Source organism: Pelophylax lessonae, assembly GCF_965119305.1.
Source record: "Pelophylax lessonae genome assembly, chromosome: 3".
In the NCBI taxonomy this organism is placed as follows: Eukaryota; Metazoa; Chordata; class Amphibia; order Anura; family Ranidae; genus Pelophylax; species Pelophylax lessonae.
In genome coordinates this window covers 660085401-660110461 of record NC_138770.1, presented here as the reverse complement: position 1 = coordinate 660110461, position 25061 = coordinate 660085401, and the positions used below count along the sequence as shown (strand labels likewise).

General features: G+C 43.5%; 1 protein-coding gene across 1 annotated transcript in view; it reads right to left on the bottom strand.

Moving 5' to 3' along the window:
* CHGB (chromogranin B) overlaps positions 1 to 25061 on the bottom strand; it is a 129927-nt gene that overhangs the window by 21837 nt on the left and 83029 nt on the right. Inside the window, exon 3 of the mRNA XM_082251242.1 lies at positions 14039 to 14132. Coding sequence (XP_082107368.1) covers positions 14039 to 14132 — 94 coding nt within the window. The remainder of the gene's footprint in view (positions 1 to 14038; positions 14133 to 25061) is intronic.

The following is a 25061-nucleotide window of genomic DNA, read 5'->3' as shown; positions in this document are numbered from 1 at the left end:
GTGACTTTGCAACTTAAAGGGCTTAATGCAACTAAACTGTGTGTTGTTATGCCCCTCCAAGCCTTTAAACAAGCCTCTAAGCCCCCGTTCACACTGGGGCGACCTGTCAGGCGACCTGGTCGCCTGACAGGTCGCCTGCCATACAGAAGCTATGGAGCCGTTCTAATAGGAGCGACACAAGTCGCTCCGACTTAGAAAAAGGGTCCGGAGCTTCTTTGGGGCGACCCGGAGCGACCTGCATAGACTTCAATGTTATGAAGTCCGTGCTGGCCACTCCGAGGTCACGGGGCGAGCAGTGCACCGCGACCTGTGAGGTCGCCCGGTGAAGTAGCGTCGCCCCAGTGTGAATGGGGGCTCAAGGGATCCTGTTAGTATCTGGATAATACATTGCATATATTTTCATTGCTTTGATAGTTGGGTCCTTCATTTTAAAACAAGTATATGTATTTTCTTGGGGTAGAAAAATATATAGATTTACTAATGATGATCATTATTCTCCTCTTAAATTCTACATTCTATTCCGTGAACTTTGGTGCTCTTTATGTTCTAGAAAAAGTAGAAAATACATATATCATATAGAAGGAGCTTACATCCCTACGACTGAAACTATTTCAAACACCAAAACAGAATAAAAAAGACATATAAACTTGAACCATCGTTGGATGTGACTATCGTTAGATGTAAAAGGGCATTTTCTGCATTTATTTTGTGTTCCACCGAGCATAAAGCCATGCTGAGCTGCAAGGGATTATGGGAAGTTAATAAACCATTCTGTCAATAAAATGTAATAGACTGGTGACTCAGCCCTGTTCTGCACATCTGTGATAGAAACACAATGTGGAAATATATCTCTGTATCAATCCACTAGACAAAAGCAACGTCCAATGTAATAAATAACATTATCAAATATGTCTCTCACCTCCAGTCATAGCTCAGAAAAGACAATCTTTTGATGGGTTTTATTATTTTTTGGATTGTTTTGTTTTTTTTTTATTTTATTGGACACAAGTCCATCCGGTTCAACCATAAAAAAAAAAAAAAAACAGTATTGAAAACCCAACCATACAATCCCATATACACAATCCTATACCCGCTGTTGATCCAGAGGAAGGCGAAAATAAACCCCAGCTAAGCATGATCCAATTTGCTACAGCAGGGGAAAAACATTCCATCCTGATCCCCCGAGAGGCATTCGGATATTGCCTGGATCAACTTTACCTAAAAAAAATTTTAGTACCCATTTATATTATGTACACCTAGGAAAGAATCCAGGCCTTTTTTAAAGCAATCTAGTGAGCTGGCCAGAACCACCTCTGGAGGGAGTCTATTTCACATTTTCACAGCTTTTATGGTGAAGAAACCTTTCCGTATTTGGAGACAAAATCTGTTTTCCTCTAGACGTAAAGAGAGCCCCCTTGTCCTCTGTGTTGACCTTAAAGTGAACAAACTCAAGTTCACTATATGGACCCCTTATGTATTTATACATGGTGATCATATCCCCCCTTAATCTTCTCAAGAGAGAATAAATTCAGTTCCTCTAATCTTTTCTCATAGCTGAGCTCCTCCATACCTCTTATCAGTTTGTTTGCCCTTCTCTGCACTTTCTCCAGTTCCCCAATATCCTTTTTAATAACTGGTGCCCAAAACTGAACTGCATATTCCAGATGAGGTCTTTCTAATGAAAGGATTTGGAGGGTTTGGTTGAACATGTAGTAACAACTGTTAGCATGCAATAAACTCTTTTCTCTATCGTTCTTTATGAGACACTGCGGTGTAGATTCAGCAACCTCTGGGTATACTACTGCCTACAGGAGGGTGGGACACTAATGCCTCGTTTCCACTGAGCGGTTCTGTTCGGTTCAGTACGGTACGCAATTTTTACCGTTTCCATTGTCAAAAGTTGTGAATGGTACCCTAATTCCGAACCGTACAGTACCACTTTTTTGGGAGCCTTTTGTTGTGGTACCAAGCACAATCGTACCGTACCAACAGGATGGAGCTACACTCTGCAGAATGTAGATTGGTTGACAGAGATCTATCAAGTGACATTGATCACTACTATCTGGCTACACCACACCTATCATGTAAGGGTACTGTTGGCGATGGAAACGCAAGCCTGATCAAGGTGCACCATTCTGAACCGTACTGAACTGTACCGAACCGTACCGAACTGTACCGCTCAGTGGAAACGAGGCATAAGTGAAAAAGAGGGGCTGGCTCCCTCTAGTGACTATACCACTATACCTGCTGGATACGTTTTTGCTTGGTGTCCTTTCCCATCCCCTTAGTTTTTAAAAGTGCTTTAAGATTGTCCAATAGGGAGGACCATGCTTGGGGCCTCAGAGCCACCCCCACCATGTCTCTATGAGCAACTCAATTGGACTCAATGACAGCATGGCCCTGCACACAGGTAACAGTGTTATCATTAAACAAAGGAGAAAATAGGATTTTTATACCAGCTTTCGCCCCTTTTTAGGTGCTGGTTTTTGGTTAGCCTATTTTCACAGTTGCATGGTTGAATGTTAGGAAAAGGTTTTTACCTTCTACTCTTCTTACTGCTCTGCTACAACTGAGCTATATAGAAAGGATAGCTGTACAGTCTCTAGAGCAATGGTGGTCAATTTTCGTGATATAGGGGGGTCTCAAGTGTGGCCCCTGACATCAACAAAGGGCCGCATATAGGAATTCAGTGAATATTTAGTGTCAGGATATGGTCAAATACTAGATGCATGACACAAGAGATGGTCAAAAAGTGTGGACATGCTAAAGGACATGGCCAGAAACTATGGGCATGCTACAGAACATGGCTAGAAACTACAGGCATGCTACAAGACATATTCAGAGACTACGGTCATGCTACAGGACATAGTCAGAGACTACAGGCATACTACAACACATAGTCAGAGACTATGGGCATACTACAGGATATGGCCAGAGACTGCAGGCATGCTACAGGACATAGTCAGAGACTACGGTCATGCTACAGGATATGGTCAGAGACTACAGGCATACTAAAAGACATAGAGACTATGGGCATTCTTTAGAATATGGCCAGAGACTACAGGCATGCTACAAGACATAGTCAGAGACTACGGTCATGCTACAGGACATGGTCAGAGACTACAAGCATACTACAAGACATAGTCAGAGACTATGGGCATGCTACTGGACATAGCCAGAGACTACGAGCATGCTATGGGACATGGTCAGAAACTACAGGCATGCTACAGGACATGGTCAGAGACTATGGCATGCTATAGGACATTGTCAGAGACTACAGGCATGCTACAGGAAATGGTCAAAGACTATGGGCATGCTACAGGACATGGTTAGAGACTATGGACATGCTACAGTACATGGTCAGAGACTATGGACATGCTACAGGACATGGTCAGAGACTATGGGCATGCTAAGGGATGTGTTCAGAAACTACAGGCATGCTACAGGCTAGCTCAGAGACTATGAGCATGTTACAGGACATGTTCAGAGACTACGGGCATGCTACAGGATGGGGTCAAAGACTATGGGCATGCTACAGGACATAGTCAGAGACTACAGGCATGCTACAGAACATGGTCAAAGACTATGGGCATGCTACAGGATATGGACAGAGACTACAGGCATGCTATAGGACATGGTCAAAGACTACAGGCATGCTACAGGACATAGCCAAAGACTATGAGCATGCTACAGGACATGGCCATATCGTGCTCATGCCCACTACTGATAATGGGGTACTTTGACGCAGTAGTGGGCTTGAGCACGATATGGCCATATGGTGGGACCAAACCCCCATTTTTATTTATGGACTCTCTTCAGATTTGGTAGTAATTTCTTTTGCATTTGCGCGCTATTCTTTTTTAATATTTATGGGCATTCTATAGGACATGGTAAGAGACTATGGGCATGCTACAGGACATGGCCAGAGACTTCAAACATGCTACAGGACATGGCCAGAGACTACAGGCATCCTACAGTGGAAGGTCAGAGAGAACTACAGGAGGGGCAGAGACAAGACCAGTCACCCTGCACAAGAAGAGAGGGCAGCAATGACCGGTCTTTATTAGAAGAAGCTCCTGCACAGATGCAAGGTTTCATGCTAGATTACTGCACAGGTCTGGAAGAAATACACCAAGCACACCAAGATTCAAGAAGAATACACATGACAAATGTATTTAGACAACATTTTTTCTTATCCTGGAGTTCAGATTTAATCATCTATAAAATCGGCTTGTTAAATGGTGGCACTAATTTTATACTTCCACGTTTCATAACATTTTCCAGCTCTTTAATTATTTCAGCAAGTTTCTTTATTAACAAGGCTGGTAATGACTTGGTTAGCAGCTAATTATTTGAACATTTGAAAAGTCACTTGAACAAAGTTGATTATTGCACGCCAAATAAATTTCACGGTGAGGGTGCGTGTTTGATTATGAAGGCAGTAACGTAACCTAGATACTGGGTAAAATTTAGCTCATATTTTTATGGAGCTACATAGTAGAAACCATGTGGAAAATGAAAACATCTTATTATAAGTAAGGTCGATGTGGGCAGGGGAGGGCTGGCAGCTTTAGGCCTGGGGGGCAAGTCCAGTCACGTGGCCCATTGAACCGTTGAATCAGCTCACCATCAATGTCCACCTGGTTTTATAACGGATATTGATGTTATGAAGCAAGACAAACTTGATGCAATGTGGTAACATAATTTAATGTTAATAGCAATAAAGGAGGTTTAACAAAAATACATGACATCACGCCAGGCGGGGCCTAGGAAGCTCCTGTCGGGCAGAGGTCACTCTGCCTGACAGGGAAGTGACTGTGTTAGTATTGTGCCAGCCGGTGGCAGGAGCACACTCTGCATACTCATACCGCTCCACTGCAGCTCTGCAAATATCACATTGTGTAGCGGCAAACCGGCAGCTGTATACAGTGTCTGGACCCTATATTAATCCAGCCCTGAGTGTGGCATTTTTGCCCGGCAGCAGAGCGGCCCGGGGGGCGTTTGCCACCCTGCCCCCCTTCCCAGTCCTCCCCTGGATGTGGGATATTCAGCAATATAAACTTATGCTCTGTTGTAAAATGCTATGATATTGTTATAAAGTCCAATTGAATTTTCAGTTTAAACCAGCTAAATACAAAAGAGGCAAGTCCAAAGTTTTGGAGGCGTATCTACTGTAGTGCTGCCCCCCGTAGGAGCCGAGTAAGACTGGTTCTCTAATGGCGCTTTTCCACTGCATAGAACCGTACCGGTTCGGCACGCTTTTGTGATTTTCCACTGCTGGTACCGCATGGTATAGGGTCGGAACGGTTCAGTACGGTACGGTACAGGTTTGCTTTTACACTGCATGGAACTGAACGGTACGGTACGGCTCTGAAAAAACAGTACCTACTCGATTGTGGTTCCAACAGGTACCAAACTGGTACCATATCCCACAATCCTTTGCATGCGTTGTTATCCCACCCACTTAACTTAGTACTACTTTAGTGGAAAAGCAAAACTATACCGTACCGTACCGAACCGTTCCGACACTATACCATGCGGTACCAGCAGTGGAAAAGCAAACCGGGCCAAGCAGGGCCGAGTAGAGCCGAGCCGGTACTTGCAGTGGAAAAGTGCCATTATTTTCACAGCAGTGCCGAGGCAGCCATGCACACAACAACAATCCATTCAATCCAGTCTAGGGGATGTTGTTCTTTAGTTTTATTGCTGAATGAACTTATAGATGGTATAGGATACGGGATACTCTAAACGTCAAACACAACTTGTAGAGGACATTTATTCTATGGGACCCTAGCATAGTCTATTTTCACCCTGAGCTGTAGACCAGGAAAATATTAGGCACAGAGTTAGCAGAGGCACTTCTCCACTTGACAGTAGCAAGACATTATTTCCATCCCAGTGTAGACCTGGAGAATAACAGAGCACGAGTAGGACCAGTATGTACCAGACTGGGACAGTTTCCCACAGCTGACAACCTCAGGATAGAGAGAGAGCACACTTAGCACACTGGAAAGGTCTGTTATATCCAAAGCAGAGGACCATAGATAAAACTGCAGATCAGGAGAGAAAGCTCTACTCATGATTTCCAGTAGATACCAGGCCATAGACTTGTTCCAGGGGGAGTTTAATGGCTCGTTTCCACTGAGCTTTCTGGTACGGTTCGGTTCGGTATGCTATTTATGCCGTTTCCATTATGAATGGTACCCTAAATCCGAACCGTACCGTACCACTTTTTTGGTACCCTTTCGTTGGGGTACCAAGCACATTAGCACCGTACCAACAGGGTGGAGCTACACTCTGCAGAACTTTGATTGGTTGACAGAGAATCGTCTTTCCTGCTACACCACGCCTATCATGAAAGGGTACTATTGGCAGTGGAAACACAATGTGTACCGTACCGAACCGTACCGTACTGAACCGAACCGTACCGTACCACTCAGTGGAAACGAGGCATAACCGAACCGTACCAGAAAGCTCAGTGGAAACGAGCCATAAGAGTCCAGCGGCCAGTCCAAGAAAGCCTCAGGGTCTAATAACTACTGTAAAGCATACAATCCCCCTTTCCCTTTTACAGGGGACGAACCACACTGCTCCCCTTTCTCCAGGGGAGGGAAAAGTCTGAACAGGTTTCAGCCTATTTACGCCCCCCTTTCTGACCACCTACTGGACACACATCCCCAGGGATTGGCCAGAGGGTAGCAAATATTCAGGTCAGAGATTTGCATTTCTGCCCCTAAACCATGGAAGTTTCTCAACAGATCCGGGGGACAATAATCAATTTCACTACCTGGGAAACCAAAAACAGACCTAGCAATCAAATCCAGCTTCTCTACCTAGCAGCCTGTCTAAGAGGATGCTACACTATAAAGCTGTGAACATGACATTCACCAAACATTCACCGAAAGTAAATTTATCTGTAGTTTAAAGTGGTTATAAACTGATTTTGTAAATCTGGATTAGATGCTTTATTTAGAGGAGAACTAAGTCATGAAGTTCCTGGATTATATTATTGATATGAGTTGATATTACTAAGAATATATAAACGTTTAGTAAACTGAATCATTTGTTTGAAGTTAAAGTATCTGTCTGACATTGAATGTTCGGTATTTACACCTTGACTACAAAATGTCGTGCATTATGAGAATTGGTAATAAGTAAGAGGGTTTCTGTGGGAGTTCTTGTTTTGTTTTTATTCTTCTTTGTAGACTTGGACTTTATAAACTAATAAAATAAGATTGAAAACAAAGTGGTTATAAACTCAAGATTTTTACCTTCATGCATTCTATGTATTCATTGTATGCAGTGGCCCCCCCTCCTTCCCCCCCCCCTCCCTAATAGTCACCTGAGCTCCCTCTTGATCCAATGATGTGAATGAGAGCTGAGCTTCTCCCGGGCCTCTCATTCCTCATGGCTGAGATAGCAGCAGGAGCCATGGCTCCGCGTGTCTTATGGACGCATAGAATGGGGGTCTGGAGCGAGCTTGCTATTAGGGGCACTGGCTGAAAAGGGGGAACCAGGGGCGCCAGAGGGGGACCTGAAAAGAGGTCCCCTGCCTGCACAGAGCAGGTAGGTATAACAAGTTTGTTATTATTTTTAACCGCTTTACCCCCGCTCACATTGCTGCTACTGCGGCAATGTGGCTCGTTCCTGTCCAGCGACGTAGACCTACGTCGCTGGCCTCCTCCCCTTGTGGGTGGCGCACGCGCGCCGCCGGAGGCTCGCTCCCACTGTTTTCAGTCACAGCGGGAGTCGGGCCAGGGGAGGAGCGGTGGTGATCACCGCCGCTCTTCCCCGATCGTCGGGGAATTGAGTCTGGAGATCCGCCCGCTTGTGTAAACAAAGCGGGCGGATCTCCTAAGTGACAGGCAGGGACAGATTGCAGGGTTCAGCATAGCTGAACCTGCGATCTGTCCCTGTGTCACTCAGTCACCTCCCCCCACACACGTCAGTAAGCACTAGGCATACATTAACCCCTCCCTCTCCAATAAAATTAACCCCTTCCCTGCCAGTGTCATTTTTACAGTAACAGTGCATATATATAGCACTGATTACTGTAGTAATGTCACTGGTACCCCCAAAAGTGTTAAAAATGTCAGTTAGGGGTCTGATCTGTCCGCCGCAATGTCGCAGTCCCGCAAAAAAAAATCGCAGATCGCCGCCATTACTCGTTAAAAAAAAACACCAAAAATGACAGAAATCTTTCCCTTAGTTAGTAAACGCAATAACTTTTGCGCAAACCAATCAAAATACATTTATTGCAATTTTTTTTACCAAAAATATGTAGCAGAAAACAAATTGGCCAAAAATGATAAAAAATTTTGATTTTTACATTTTTTGGGGGGGGGAATTTCATATAAAAAATGTGAAAAATATTGTTATTTTTTCAAAATTTTTGCTCTTTTTTTGTTTATAGCACAAAAAGTAAAAATCGCACAGGTGATCAAATACCACAGAAAGAAAGCTCTATTTGTGGGAAAAAAAGGACGTAAATTTTGTTTGGGTACAGCGTCGCACGACAGCGCAATTGTCAGTTAAAGTCGCACAGTGCCGAATCGCAAAAAGTGGCCTAGACGTAAGACAGCAAAATCCTCCGGTGGTAAAGTGGTTAAATGAACCTTTAGTGTCGGTTCACACTATGGCGATCCGACTTCGGGGGCGACCTGTGAAGTCACATGCACCGCGACTTCGGCACGACTTGCACGGACTTCACATAATGGAAGTCAATGCAAGTCGCTCCGATGTCGCCCCAAAGTAGTACAGGAACTATTTTCTAAGTCGGAGCGACTTGAGTCGCTCCTAATAGAACGGTTCCCATAGCACTGAATGGACCGCAACTTGTCAGGCTGACAAGTCGCCTGACAAGTCGCGATAGTGTGAACCGGGAATTATTGTGGCTTTAACACACATGTCGTAGGAAGATACACCTGATATTGATGTTTGGTAAATGTCACATGTAATTTATAAATATACTCATAGGAGTTCATTTTTTTTTTACGAAAATCCTGTCCCAACCAGCATCATGTAGCAAAGGACCCTATGCTCTCTATGTAAGAGCAGTAGTCTCTCTGCAGGGGTCTGAGACACCCCTTGTTGAGTCATACCTAGAGCTCTGTGGTCAGCAAAGCATTAGCAGGACCTTTGCAGAGGCATCACTGCTTCTAGACAGCAAACAAGGGCCTTGCTCTGCAGCAGGCAGGCAGGGGGAGACTATTTAGGATGTGCCCATTTTCTATAGAAAAGTACTGTAAGACTTTGCACCCCTTTTGTTTTGACGCATCTCAAATGTATTTTGCTGATAGTGAGTGTTGGAAGGGTACGGCGCACCTCCTGTTGAGTCATACCTATAGCTCTGCAATCAGGAATGCATGAGCTGGACTTCTTCAAAAAGTTCACTATGCATAGATCAAGAGTCTATCTCTGTAGCAAGCTGCCGGGAGACAGGCTGTTCTACTTAGGATGTGTCTGTTTCCAATTGAAAGAAATGTAAGACTTTGTGTTTTGATGTATTTAGCTGATTTAAACTGAAAGTTTAATTGGGCTTTAACTGATCTTTAGATTATTGTATGTAAATATATTATTAAACTTCTGTTGCCTAAGATCATTGATGTTTTCCTGTTGCATTTAGTACCGATAAGCAGATCGCCACATGGAGATGTACATGAACAAATTCTACATTAAGCCCCTCTGTAATACGATTGCCAGCCATCATTTGTCACTTCTGGAACCAACCAAACATCGATCATAAAATGTGGTCCTAAATGAGATTCTGAGTGCTGTCTGTGGCCTCTGGCATCAGCAAAAAGGATAATATCAATCTTTATTGTTAGTTATTGTATAATGCCAAGCTTTGATGGTTGGGAAAATATAATACCAGGCTCTGTCATCAAAGGACACAGACTTCTTAAAGATTGCTGCCAAAACCCATGCAGATGGACTTTTCGGTTTTCATCGTTGCTAATCCTAGTTCCTAAGGCGCCCATTCCAAGGCTACACTGATGGGCTAAAAGCTTCTGTATATCGTCAACCAGTCTTGTAGCTCTCGCTAATACTTTAAACTCTCTGAGCAACATGCACTCAAAAACAGAATGCAAATTCCTATTATGGTCTTGCTAAACTTAAAGTATAAGGTGACTGTTTTAGTTTATTTGCCCTTGACGCGAACTTCAGCTAAAGATAATGCTGCAACAACTTTCTTCATAATAGCTATTCCCAACAAGGGTAACATGGAACACTAGGATTCCTCCGGATATTGCTAGGGGATCCTTGCCTATTTACCGATTTAGTGGTGCCTGCATAGTCCCAGGACCAATGCCCTTGGCAAAGGCAGAAGCAGGACACCAATGGTGTTTTTGGCTATATGTAAGGATGGCATTCTGGCCACTACTGCAGGCTACTTTTCCCATTGCTCCCAGAAGTATTGGGTTCCAGTTTTAGTAATGATCTGATTTTTTTTTTAGGGGTTCCTCTGGGGTAAAAAGGTTAAGAAAGCTGCCCAATAATGTTCATGTTACCTTCAGGAAGCAGGAATAAGCAGACACAGTTGAATCACCATAAAACCAAATGCCTGCAGGACTTCGCCCTATATAAATCTGCTCTCCTAAAACACAATTCCTGCCTCCATGCTGCCAAACAAGCCTACTTTGTCTTTCTCAATAATACCTTCTCATCCAGTCCCCATTGGCTCTTCTTAACCTTTAACTCTCTGCTTCATCCCCCACCCCCTCTACCCACTAACTCTCTCACTGCCCAAGAGATTGCCAATCACTTCAAAGACAAGATCGATGCAATACGTGAGAACACCTCCACTGTGCGTACATCTTCCCTACTAACAGCACAGTCAATACCCTCCTCTTTTGAACTGGCTACTACTGAAGAGGTTACCAAAATTTTCTCAGATGCCCACGTAACCAATTGTCCCCTGGATCCTGTTCCCTCACAACTATTATGATCACCCTCTTATTCTATCCTATGCTCCCTCACTCACATCTTCAATCTCTCCCTCTCTAGTGGCATCTTCCTCCCATCTAAAATATGCACAGATCACTCCCATACTTAAAAAGCCCTCACTGGACCCCCACCAACCCGAACAACTTAAGACCCATCTCACTGCTCCCATTCACCTCTAAACTTCTGGAACGCTTAGTCTACTGCCGTCTTAGCTCCTACCTAAGTGAAAATAACCTTCTTGATCCCTTACAGTCTGGCTTTCGCTCACAGCACTCCACAGAAACTGCCTTACTAAAACTCACTAACGATTTACTAACTTCTAAAACCAATGGCCACTACTCCATACTCCTATTACTTGACCTTTCTGTGGTCTTTGATACTCTTGACCACTCGCTCCTTCTTAACAAACTCTGTTCCCTTGGCCTCCAAGATTCTGCTCTATCTTGGTTCTCCTCCTACCTATCACAGCGCTCCTTCAGTGTTACCTACAACTCTATCTCCTCCTTTCCATTGCCCCTTTCTGTGGGGGTTCCCCAAGGCTCTGTTCTTTGACCCCTTCTCTTCTCTATCTATACTGCCTTCCTTGGTCACTTGATAACTGCCCATGGCTTCCAATAATACCATCTATAAGCCGATGACACTAAAATCTGTCTACTCCTCAACTCATTCCTTCAGTCTCCTCTCGCATTACTAAATTACTTACTGACATATCAGCATTGATGTTGCACCACTTACTCAAACGAAATCTCTCTAAAACGAAGTTGGTAATATTCCAACTTCACCTCCGCAACATCTCTAAAATTTTCCCCTTTTTAACAACCGAAACCACCAAGCTACTCATTCACTCCCTTGCTATCTCTTGCCTCAACTTTTGCAACTCCCTTCTCATAGGCCTACGACTTCATAGGCTATCCCCTCTTCAGTCTATCTTGAATGCTGCTGCCAGGCTTATCCACCTTACCAACCGCTCAGTGTCTGCCACCCCTCTCCGCCAATCCCCACACTGACTCCCGATTGTCCCACAAATCAAATTCAATATACTAACCACAACATACAAAGCCATTCACAACTCTGCCATGAGCTACATCACCAATCTTTTCTCCAAATATCACCCAAATCGTCCTCTCTGCTCCTCTCAAGACCTCCTACTCTCAAGCTCCCTTGTTTCCTCCTCTTATGCTCATCTCCAGGATTTCTCCAGAGCCTCTCCCATCCTCTGGAACGCTCTACCTCAACCTTTCTGGCTGTCTCCTTCTCTAGCTGCCTACAGGCCATCCCTGAAAACTCATCTCTTCAGGGAAACCTATCACTCCCCCAACTAATCCTTTGCCTCTTCCATCAGCTAATTCCCTACCGTTACAACCTCTTGTAACACCTGCCCCACCCTATTAGATTGTAAGCTCTTCTGAGCAGGGTCCTCTTAATCCTCTTGTATGTTATTCTATTGTAACTGTATTGTCTCCCTCTAGCATTGTAAAGCGCTGCGTAAACTGTTGGCGCTATATAATTCCTGTATAACAATAATAATCACTGACCACCAGAGAGGGATAACATTCCCATTGCATGCTGTTCTATCTGTGGTCACTGGGGACTGTACCATTGCAAATGTCACCCGCAAAGCAGTAGTGGCTGCAACAAATGTGGAAGGTGAAGTCTTCTTCTCTATGGTTAAGCTGAGATAGGAATGAAAACTGAGGGTCAATTTTTTCAATAGTATGGTTCTCCTAATAAACAACTGTCTTCTTGAATCTCCCTATTTTTTACGACATGAGTGTCATATTGCTGTGCTGGGAAAGTCCATGCTTCTAGCAATAGTAAATCTTTTCCAAATTTCATAAATAGGACGTGGCACAATCTTCATAAATGGTGTCCGCAATGGCCATCCTGTGGTGACACTATACTATCACATATTCTTGAATCTCCAGTCAGCAATAGTTACAAGCAGCTAATTAAAATAATGGTTTGCAAATGGATCTAGATTGTGTGTTGGAAATAGAAAATGAAGTCAATTACATTGATTTCCATGCTAATAATCCAGGGGGCTGTATGCTCCCTCTGGGAGCCCTCTCACTGGAGCCCATTTTTAAAGGATGTGGGTCAGATGGGTGATGAGACCCCTCCCACTGTCATCTACAATGCTATTATTTATTTAGCAGTCATTCGATATAAAAAGTGTCCTTACTTGGCCAGTAGTAACATATCCTGCACTGGGGCACCTTAGCGATTCTATCCCAGTGGTTCTCAACTACTGGGTTATGGCCCAATGCCGGGCTGCAGCATTCCTCCTCCAGCTGCAGATCCATTAATCTACCACAGTGCCTCCCAGCTTCCATAGTGCCTCCATCTGCCCATAATTGCCTGCAGTGCCCCCCAGCCTGCTACAGGACCTCCAGACCCCCCCACCTCCAACGGTGTCCCACAGAGCTTCCCACCCTCCCACAGTTCCTCCTAGCCTCCACAGTTCCCTTCAGTCTCTGACGGTTCCCTTTGCAAAGCCCCCCAGTATCCTGGAGGAACCCCCAGCCCCTCCAGAAACCGTATCTCCTACAGGGCCTCCAAGTCTGTTACGGAGTTTCCTAACCCCCTTCAGAACCATCATTATCTCCATAGTGATACCTATCCCATATAAACCTTTTTTTAATGTTGGGGCATGAAAGGTTTTGGAAGAATTTACTGGGCCTTGGTCTCAATAAGGTTGAGATTTACTGTTCTATCCATCAGTGATAGTCAAAGTGGTAGCTTGTAGGACCTGTGCACCCCTGCATGTAGTTCTAACATACTCAGGGATAGATTTCAGCCCCTTTTATACGACAATGAAAATGCTTAATTAATTCAATCAAGTAAACATCATTATAGTTTTATTATTTTTTCTTTAGAATAGCCCTGAAGTGGTACTGGCTTTAGGGGGAATGAAGGCGTTTCTCATAAGCATTATTTATTTCAACTTAAACAATGGTGATCCTTTAGGAACTTTAAGTGCGCACAGCAGTATCCAACCTGAGTTTTGGTTTTGAAGACAACATGTGGTTTGTAGGGCAGTACTATCTAAAATTGTCCAATTTATTTTATCAATGTCAGTTTTGATACTTACTCTTCTTAAGGATTTCCTTACATTCTGGGTCAATGGGTGGTGCATTGGGTTTAGCCAAAGCATTGGACAGAACTTCAATGATGCATCGTGTCATCTAGAGAGAAGAAAAAAAAAAAACAGTTCAGCAAAAATAATGAGTAGAAATCTATATTTCATAAACAAAAAAATCTGAACATAATGATCTTTTTAAATGACATCTGTGCCAACGGCAAGAAAAAAAGCAATGGGCAAATCAAAGTCTAATGTGATTAGTTGGAAGGAATGGGTGACTCCCACTGATATTTTCCCATGTATGGCTGGCTATTCACACCATATAAAGTTGGTTGCAGTGGGCAGCCTTGCTTAACGCTATCCCAACACTTAGACAGGGCAATTTGCCATATAGCAGACCTGCACCCTAAAGGTCATGTTGTGCCACCCTTCCTCCTCCTCCTGTCCTCTCTTACAAAGTGACATTTTTTTTTTAGCAAAGCAACCTATGTGTGCTGCAAAGAATTACTTGCTGGGGATAGAAGTAGGACATGCTTGGTTTTGTGACATTTCAATATAGTTAAAGTGGTTGTAAACCCACTTTAAAGACTTTTACCTATAGGTAAGCCTATATTAAGGCTTACCTATAGGTGCTATAAATATCTCCTAAACATGTACCGTTTAAGAGATATTTACAGTGCATGCAGCCAATGACATCATAGGCGCATTCCACCCATGCCGTTCCTTCAGAGCCCTGTGCATGCGCGGGAGTGATGTAATTGCGCCTCCGGCCAATCAGATGGCCAGAGGACGCGAACCAGGAAGCAGGACGGCCGAACATGCCGGCCTTCCTGACGCTGAGCGGGCGGCACTGCGGGGGCTTCGTTTAAAGGTAAGTTTTTCATAATGAGCTAGTATGCGATGCATACTAGCTCATTATGCTTTTGTCTTTACAGGGTTTTTTTTTTTCTCATTTTTTTCAGAGGATTTACTTCCTCTTTAAGAAAAAAAAAAGTAAAAAATGTGATGGGTTATTATGCCTTTGGGCTTGGAAGTAAACAAAAGCAAGCAAGGAGAGAACATGGAAACTCCATGCAGGTATTGTCCTGGTAGGGATTCAAACTAGTGATCAATATCGGTTTTTCGTTGCCGATAACGATACCGATATTTTGGTCAATGCATATCGGTATGGGCTGATACTGGCCGATATTTTTGTACATTTAAAAAATTTTTTTTTTTTTACTTTACAGGTACTCTTGTCTAGGGATCTGGGGGTCTAAAAGACCCCAAACCCCTCATCTGCACCTAAAAGCATTCAAAACGCCAAGTTTGGCTGTTTTGAATGCTGTAATTTTTTTTAATCTGGCGCCAGACAGTAATCGGAAGTGATGTCACTCATGACATCACGTCCGGGTTTTTGCATGCGGCTTTGACCGGGTCTTCGGCGGCCGTGCAGGCTGGTTGCCCGGGTCTCCCAGTGGGACAGGAGAACCGGGCGAGCCGCGGAAGGCGGCGGTAGGGGGGCACATCCCCTCCCGTTCCTTGTAATGACAGCCGAGCGGCTTCTCAGCCCCATCGGTTGTCATTACAAGACAGCCGACCGTTGGCTATGGACGCCGGTACCGGGGTGATTCCTCTAGCTGCAGGCATCACTCCGGTACAAGCACTTTCCCGAAATATCGGCAACATCGGTCACCTTGGTGGCCGATTCCAATATATCGGGGAAAGTGTATATCGGCCCTCAATATATCGGCTTTGCCAATAATCGGTCAATCTCTTATTTAAACTGTGAACCCAAGTAACCTCTTCTGCAAGGCAGAATAGCTAATCATTAGGCAAGTGTTCTGCCCACTCCAATAAATAAGCACGTTTTCTTTGTAATATCTTTTTGACTTTAGGCAATGCAAGAATGAGTAAACGGACATATTGTAATTTATATGCTACTATCTAGTTAGTTAAATTAGAGCATAAGATGAGCAATACACTGGTGAACAATCTATATTGTTAGCTGCAGCCTCGCAACTGTTGTTTGAAGTCCTACTCCATAAGGCCTCGTTACACTGATTATTACTATTATAAGACAGATAACACAAGCTGTAAGATAAGGTCTCTACTCTTTAGCAAGTGTGAACACTCTGAGAAAGGAGGAGGCAGATCTTTGATCTGTCAGTTAGGTCATTTAGGATAAGTGCAACCATTAAAGCCAGGATGTGGCGGAAATAAGCACCTCCCACTTCTTGCCCATCCATCACCCACCATTTAGATGAACAATATGAATAAATAAATAAATAACTTTATTTATTGGAACTTTATTTATTTATTTATTCATATTTATGCACATTCTATGGTATATTGATTTGCCTTCTATCACGCATATGTATTTGCACTTGATTTTACAGCACTGTATGATTCAGATTAGGATGAATTATTTAATCTATTAATTTACTATTCATTTATTTATTTGCAATATTGCACAGTTTTCACCCACCCACACAAGAATTTTGGCACCAGTCACTTTATATATTCCGATTTGCGCTGTGTGTCCTTTTTCGTCATTTTTTAATTACTTTTGAACAGCAGCATTTTGGATTGAGGGTAAACAACATACATCCATAGCGCAGTATTAGTACACATTTTAGTTTTCCTGTATTGTTCCCCATTTCCATTGTGAATACTAAAGAGATGAGATGTGGAGGAGTTTGATGGAGGATTGATCCATCCTATCTGAATAGGATCAAAGGCGTTTGAGGTCTGTGTGACCTGGTTGAATCTGGTAAGCAGCATTGATTACCATTAGCCACAAGAGCCCAAGGTGGAGCACCCGAACGGAGAATATTATTTTATCATATCACTGCACGAACTTTAATCACTTTTTACAATCTTATATTATTATTGTATATACCGTACTTTAATACTTCTATTATTATTTATATATGTTTTGCACAAAAATTGGGGCACTGAAATTGTGGAAATAAGGTATATGCACCTTTTATGTATTATATCCACAGAATAATATAGTTATTGAACTTTTTTGTCCCACATCCTCTTTTGAGGACTTGGATTAATTTTACTATTTATATTTGAAGTAATCATTTTCTTTACTAAGTAATCACTCACATTTATATTACTGACTGTGCCCCTGCTGGGGGGATTCACTCCCCTAATCCTGTGTTCACTGTCACTGAAACAGAAACCGAGGAGAAATCCAAAAAGAATGAGTTGTTACCAGAGAGTATAATGCCTCGTACACACGCATGGATAGTTGGCCGTGAATTTTCGGCCAACGTCCGATTGGCCGATTTTCGGCTTGTTAGTATGATGCTTTCGACAACCGACTCCGACTTTTCGGCCGAAAAAAATCTGGTGTGCAGGCTATAAAATTTTTGTTGGCCGTCAACAGAACGGCCGATTTTCCGTCCGTCAGTACAGATTTCGGCAGACAAAAATCTGATGAGCAAGACTGGGCATGCTCAGAGAAGAAAAAACACACGGAAAGTAAACCAGCACATGACATCACTTCTGAAGTTGATTTTTGTTGGCCGAGAAAATTCGTGTGCAGTCTAGAGCACATTCCAAACAACACTGGACAAAAGACGGCCGATCGGTCGGCCGATAATTGTTGCGTGTGTACGAGGCTTCAATCTCTCTAAGAGAGCCCCAGCTCTAGGGGTGTGCCGCTAATGAGGCAAAATGAGGTGAACGCCTCAGGCAGTACTCAGTGTTGGGTGATAATTAGGGCAGAGTGTCCACACCGGACACACTGTTCTCACTGCAGCTCAGTACTGTAAATACACAAAGCAGTGTTACGGAGTTGGCTGCCTGAACGCTGGGGGCCTGAACATGTATGCACCATGCAGGATGCTGCTGACTGGGTCATTTATGCACCATAGCAGCCAATGATGCTGTACGGACCAGCCATCTGTGTCTCCTAGCAAACAATGACGCAGAGCCATATAGCATGCCTGGTTTTGCCACCGCCACCCCCCTCCCCCAGGCACACTAGGTACCCATGATGTGTTGGGCTGGTGAACTTTGAACAGAACAGCAGGGTAACTGCACACTGAGTATCCCTGGTGATCAAAGGAAAGAAATGGAGGGCATCTACACACTGTGTTGGGCTGAAGGACTATGAACAGAACCGAAAAGTGTCTACATACATGGTACCCCTGATGATCAGTGGAAAGAACAGGAGGACAGCTACACACTGTGTGGACCTGATGGACTATAGACAGAATAGGAGAACCTTTACACACTGTGTGGGCCTGGTGGACTACAAACAGAACAGGAGGGCATCTACACACTGTGTGGACCTGGTTGACTACCAACAGAGCAGGAGGGCATCTACACACTGTGTTGATCTGGTGGACTACAAACAGAACAGGACATCTACACACTGTGTTGACCTGGTGGACTACAAACAGGACAGGAGGGAATTTACACACTATGTTGATCTGGCGAACTATGGACAAAGCGGAAGGGCTCCAGCAGACGTCCTCTGACGAAACGCGTAGGGCGGAGTCTATTGCATCATACCTCACTTCCGGTTTTTGGAGATCGAGCCGTGGAACACGGAAGCTTCCCAGGAAGACATACTGATCGTGAACAACCTACACCGTGAGTCCTTATGTTTTCTTCAATCTGATTACATTTGTATACGGCATCATGGGGACTACAAACAGAACAGGACATCTACACACTGTGTCGACCTGGTGGACTACAAACAGAACAGGAGGACCCTTACACACTGTGTGCCCCTGGTGATCTATGGAAAGAACAGGAGGACCCTAACGCACTGTTTGCCCCTGGTGATCTATGGAAATAACAGGAGGGCCTTTACATACTTAGTGCCCCTGGTGATCTATGGAAAGAACAGAAGTCCATGTACACACTGTGTTGACCTGGTGGACTACAAACAAAAGAGGAGGCCCTTACATACTGTGTTGTCCTGGTGAACTATGGACAGAACAGAAGGGCAGCTACACACTGTTTGCCCCTGGTGATCTATGGAAAGAACAGGAGGGGCTTTACATACTTAGTGCCCCTGGGGATCTATGGAAAGAACAGAAGTCCATGTACACACTGTGTTGACCTGGTGGACTATGGACAAAACAGGAGAGCCCTTACACACTGTGTTGACCCAGTGGACAAAACAGGAGGACAGTTTCGCACTGTGCTCCAGGTAACTAAAGTCTCTTTACTTTGATCCTAACTGGCTTTTTTAGCTGGATATACATTTCACGTGGGAAGATAACGCAGATGCTACACTAAGTCCCTGGTGTAAAAATGGAGAATACAGTTTATGTATATCACTTACGTTCATTTTTCATTTCTCAGACTCTAAAACGTTTCAGATTTAAATAATATCTGTCCCAATTTTATGCTTTAATTAAAATGCCATTTTCAATGCTGATTTCCAGATATGAACATCTGCCATGTGGATGTGAATTAACATTTAAGTAAAGCAAAGACTTGTCAGTTCTATTAACCCCGTACCACTACATCACTATTGTTCAATTTGAAAGAGTAATATATGTGAAGCTCATAGAAATAATTCAATAGCTTAGCAGCAGTAGTGTAATTTAAGCCCCCAGGCAACAGACAGCAGTGGCTAACATCTATTTCAAGTAGCTATAACCTATAGCAAGCATGAGGAAATTACTCCGGGCGGCTGCAATTCCAAAAATCCTTTTATTGAAGCTTCATATGACAGGTGGTTGACAGATGGAGCAGGGGACAGAGGTAGACGCGTTTCGCCCTAATGTTATCGCTTAGTCATTATCTATTGGAACTAGTCACCACAATAACCTATATACAGCTCTAATGTGTCATCATTAGGTTACAGGTGAACTAGCTAATTAACCTCCCTGGCGGTATGATTATTTCAGATTTTAGGTGCTGAAAGCGGTACCATTATTTTGCATGCAATTCTTAAGAATGAGCAGTCCAAACCAATTATTTACATATGATATTTTTTTTTACTGTGCGTTCTTCTTTATAACATCTCGTGTATGATAAAGTTTGAAACACAAAATCATAAATTATAATATAATAAATAACTATAAATAAGTTAAAGTATATATATATATATTATATATATATATATACAGTGGGTACGGAAAGTATTCAGACCCCCTTACATTTTTCACTCTTTGTTATATTGCAGCCATTTGCTAAAATCATTTAAGTTCATTCTTCTTCCTCATGAATGTACACATAGCACCCCATACTGACAGAAAAACACAGAATTGTTGACATTGTTGCAGATTTATTAAAAAAGAAAAACTGAAATATCACATGGTCCTAAGTATTCAGACCCTTTGCTGTGACACTCATATATTTAACTCAGGTGCTTTGCATTTCTTCTGATCATCCTTGAGATGGTTCTACACCTTCATTTGAGTCCAGCTGTGTTTGATTATACTGATTGGACTTTATTAGGAAAGCCACACACCTGTCTATATAAGACCTTCCAGATCACAATGCATGTCAGAGCAAATGAGAATCATGGGGTCAAAGGAACTGCCTGAAGAGCTCAGAGACAGAATTGTGGCAAGGCACAGATCTGGCCAAGGTTACAAAAAGATTTCTGCTGCACTTAAGGTTCCTAAGAGCACAGTGGCCTCCATAATCCTCAAATGGAAGACGTTTGGGACGACCAGAACCCTTCCTAGAGCTGGCCGTCCGGACAAACTGAGCTATCGGGGGAGAAGAGCCTTGGTGAGAGAGGTAAAGAAGAACCCAAAGATCACTGTGGCTGAGCTCCAGAGATGCAGTCAGGAGATGGGAGAAAGTTGTAGAAAGTCAACCATCACTGCAGCCCTCCACCAGTCGGGGCTGTATGGCAGAGTGGCCCGACGGAAGCCTCTCCTCAGTGTAAGACACATGAAAGCCCGCATGGAGTTTGCTAAAAAACACCTGAAGGACTCCAAGATGGTGAGAAATAAGATTCTCTGGTCTGATGAGACCAAAATAGAACTTTTTGGCCTTAATTCTAAGCGGTATGTGTGGAGAAAACTAGGCACTGCTCATCACCTGTCCAATACAGTCCCAACAGTGAAGCATGGTGGTGGCAGCATTATGCTGTGGGGGTGTTTTTCAGCTGCAGGGACAGGACGACTGGTTGCAATCGAGGGAAAGATGAATGCGGCCAAGTACAGGGATATCCTGGACAAAAACCTTCTCCAGAGTGCTCTGGACCTCAGACTGGGCCGGAGGTTTACCTTCCAACAAGACAATGACCCTAAGCACACAGCTAAAATAACGAAGGAGTGGCTTCACAACAACTCCGTGACTGTTCTTGAATGGCCCAGCCAGAGCCCTGACTTAAACCCAATTGAGCATCTCTGGAGAGACCTAAAAATGGCTGTCCACCAACGTTTACCATCCAACCTGACAGAACTGGAGAGGATCTGCAAGGAGGAATGGCAGAGGATCCCCAAATCCAGGTGTGAAAGACTTGTTGCATCTTTCCCAAAAAGACTCCTGGCTGTATTAGATCAAAAGGGGGCTTCTACTAAATACTGAGCAAAGGGTCTGAATACTTAGGACCATGTGATATTTCAGTATTTCTTTTTTAATAAATCTGCAACAATGTCAACAATTCTGTGTTTTTCTGTCAGTATGGGGTGCTATGTGTACATTCATGAGGAAGAAGAATGAACCTAAATGATTTTAGCAAATGGCTGCAATATAACAAAGAGTGAAAAATTTAAGGGGGTCTGAATACTTTCCGTACCCACTGTATATATATATATATATATATATATATATACATATATATATAATTCCTTTGAGGATGTTATTTTTAAGGAAACATGTTAGGAGTATCATGAGTGCTTAATTTACTGAATGCTTCTTACTATCTGTTATATTGTAAGTGTAATTATTTTTATCTTCCAATAAATTGCCCAAACGGTATTATGCTATGGTGTCTTTTTGGTTTATCCCTCCATACAATCCCATGAGTGGGGATTCCTAGGCACCTTTCGTTTTGGAGCAGTCTAAATTGGAATTTGAGGCCGGTTCCAACCCCCTGCGATGCGACGCTCGCAGGGAACGGAAGCCGGGGCACAGAGCATCAGGCGGAAGATCCGGCCGCCGTACACTGCCGGAATACATCGCGGGATCCCAGAGACAAGGTAAATAACCTCTTCCAGGATCCAGCGACTTCTCCCTGGCGGTACCCCGAGTGTGGCTCGGGGTTACCGCTAATGGCACTGAAATTCCTCCCTGAGCCACACTCGGGAATACCGCCAGGGAGGTTAAAAACAGTACTCACCTGGTACACGGTACATACACTCAAATCTTATCTGAAGAGTTCAGTCCACTGCCAGAAAGAATCTGATACAATAAATGAACTCAGAGCAAACTCATATTTCAAAATTGTTGTATAATAGCAACAACAGATACAAAATAATAGAAAAAAAAGCAAGCATGCTTTAGCCCTGGGGAAAATCTGCAATATCTTATAGTAAAAAAAAAAAAAAGTGGCACCAACTAATAAAACTAATAATAACCATGTTTCTTAAACAGTCAAGCCTTAATGGTCTTAAAATTCTTTCAGTTCCACCATAATGGAGTCTAATGGGAAATATATGTCCTAAGCCGTCACTGTAAACTGGCATGGACTGGTAACACATCTATCCTTATTCTCCTGCAGTATAGTTATGTATGAGATTATTTCCATCCCCAACTTCCATGTATATAAATAGGATGTACCATGATCTCACCATGTCAAGCTACTATGGCGGGTGGAAAATAAAGAAGACCTGGTAAGAGAAGTACAAGTCTCTATTAATTTTGAGCTTTGTTAGCTCTAGGAACCTTACAGTTTTCCAAATGGGAATCATTCAATAATTCCTTTGATTATGCACCCTAGCAATCCCTCATACTGCTATCAGAGCAGTATGGTGGCTTGTGATTAGCACTTCTGCCCTGGATTTAATGCATATTGATCTGTTCCACCTGAAATTTCCTCTAGAACCTATGGGCATGGATTTTTGCACTGTAATTGGGTAATATGCTGACACTATCAAAGCAGTATGGTTAGCATTCTTGCCAGGGGCGTAACTACAGGGGTTGCAATTGCAACAGGGCCCCATGCTCCAGGGGGCCTGTGTGACTCCCCTGTACACCTGGATAGGAGGGCCGGCGGGAGCAGCATGTAGAGAAATCACTTTCCTCCTTTTTCCTCCTGTAGCTGCAGGAGGAAAATGGAGGAGATTCGTTCCTCTGTATGCTGCCCCCGCCACTCCTCCTATCCAGTTCACTTGTGTTCTGCTGTCTTTGGTCCCCTGTGTGCTCCCCTGGTCCACCCCCCCCCCCCCCCACTGTGCTCCCTCCTCCTCTCCTGCCGGCTGCTGCAGGGGATGTGTCACAACAGAGAACCAGGATGGGGTCGGTAAATATGTAATTTACCAGCTCCTTCCTTTTCTGAATGGACAGAGTCATAGTTAGTGACATTGTAAAAAAATAAAATAAAATGATAAAAAATAATACAATTAAAATACCAAAAAATAAAAACTACTGACACCAGTGGGTGAACTTCCAGGATCGCAAAGGTCACACTTGCGACCGGGCCCTGGCATTCCACCACCGTGGGGAGGCCCCAAGATGGTAGGAAGGGGGCCCACTGCAGAACTTGTGAAAGGGTCCTGCTGTGGGACCGTAATAAAGGGCCCCACAATGAGAGTAAAGGGCCCCAGGATCAGTGGAAAGAGCCCCAGGCTTGAAGAGAAGGGCCCCAGCCAGGAGTCTGGGGGGGGGGGGGGCCTTCACCGGGGTCCTGAAGGTTCTAGTTACGCCTCTGATTCTTGCCCTGGATTTATTTCTTGCTACCTGCACTATTATAGTCATGGTGTTTTCCATTTCTCGTTGTGTTTTTTCTGATTTTCTGCTATAACCTATTAACGTACTGATCAGTTCCATCTGAAATCTCCTCTACAACATATGGCCATTGGTTTATGCACTGCAATTGGGTAATATGCTAACACTATAAAAAGGACACCTACAATTCAGGGAAGTAGATTCACATTGTAAGACAACCTGCAAAATGTAAAGATGTGTTTGCTTTGCCACTTCATACCAGTAACCAATCAGGAATAAATTGTCTTAAGTTTGCTGAAGCTGAAAAAAGTTGATCTTAGAACTTTAGTGAAAAACTGGAATCCTCTTGTCACTTTCAAAATCCCCTTTCTCTGTGGCAAGCAGACCTAATCTCAAACCCATTTACTGCAGACAAAAACTGTTACTAATATTATCAGACTTTCTAAAACCAATGTCAGAATTAACGAAGCTAGGCAACCACCATACCATACCACGCCACGCCCCTGACGACGTCAAGCCTATGACAAAACGCGTTGGGTGGAGTCAGACGTGATGTTACCGCGCCCCCAGAGCCGGCTTACTACGATCTATGAGGACGCTGCTGTTTGTCTCTGTACGCAGTCGTTTGGGATCCATGTCTATTCAGATGCTTATTATGTGAGTGCAATTGCCTTAATAAATGCTTTTAGTTTTAATGGTTTTACGCTATGTCCGTTCCCATTTCTTTTTTCTTTTGGAAAACGAGCCCCATTGTATGTCTCAGCATACCTGACACAAACCATCATCCCTGTGAACTTCTATGAGTGTATACAAAGCCTGCTGTGGTCTATCCTTGATTGGGTGACCAGATACATCTGGTAAGTGGTAAATTTGGACGTTCAGTGTTGGTGATTTCTCATAGGTGTGCGTATTGCTGGGATCTGCAGTGCTTCTTTCCACCTATGATTCATAAGAGATACATGGGATATATGGGGTCTCATGTGTGAGTGCAACCTCCCACTTTTATTCTGTTTCCCCCATTTTCTCCGTACAATATCACGCTATGTTTTTTCCATATATTTTGTTTTATCTATGATCTCAGAGTTTTTTCTACTGAATGCTTGCTGCCCGATATCAGTGAGAGGTGAACTGGGTGGATCCTGCCAATACTCTTTTAAGCGTATTTAGATTTATCCATTAATTTGGATGACCAACTACATCTGGTAAGCAGCCTCTCTTTTCCCATTTT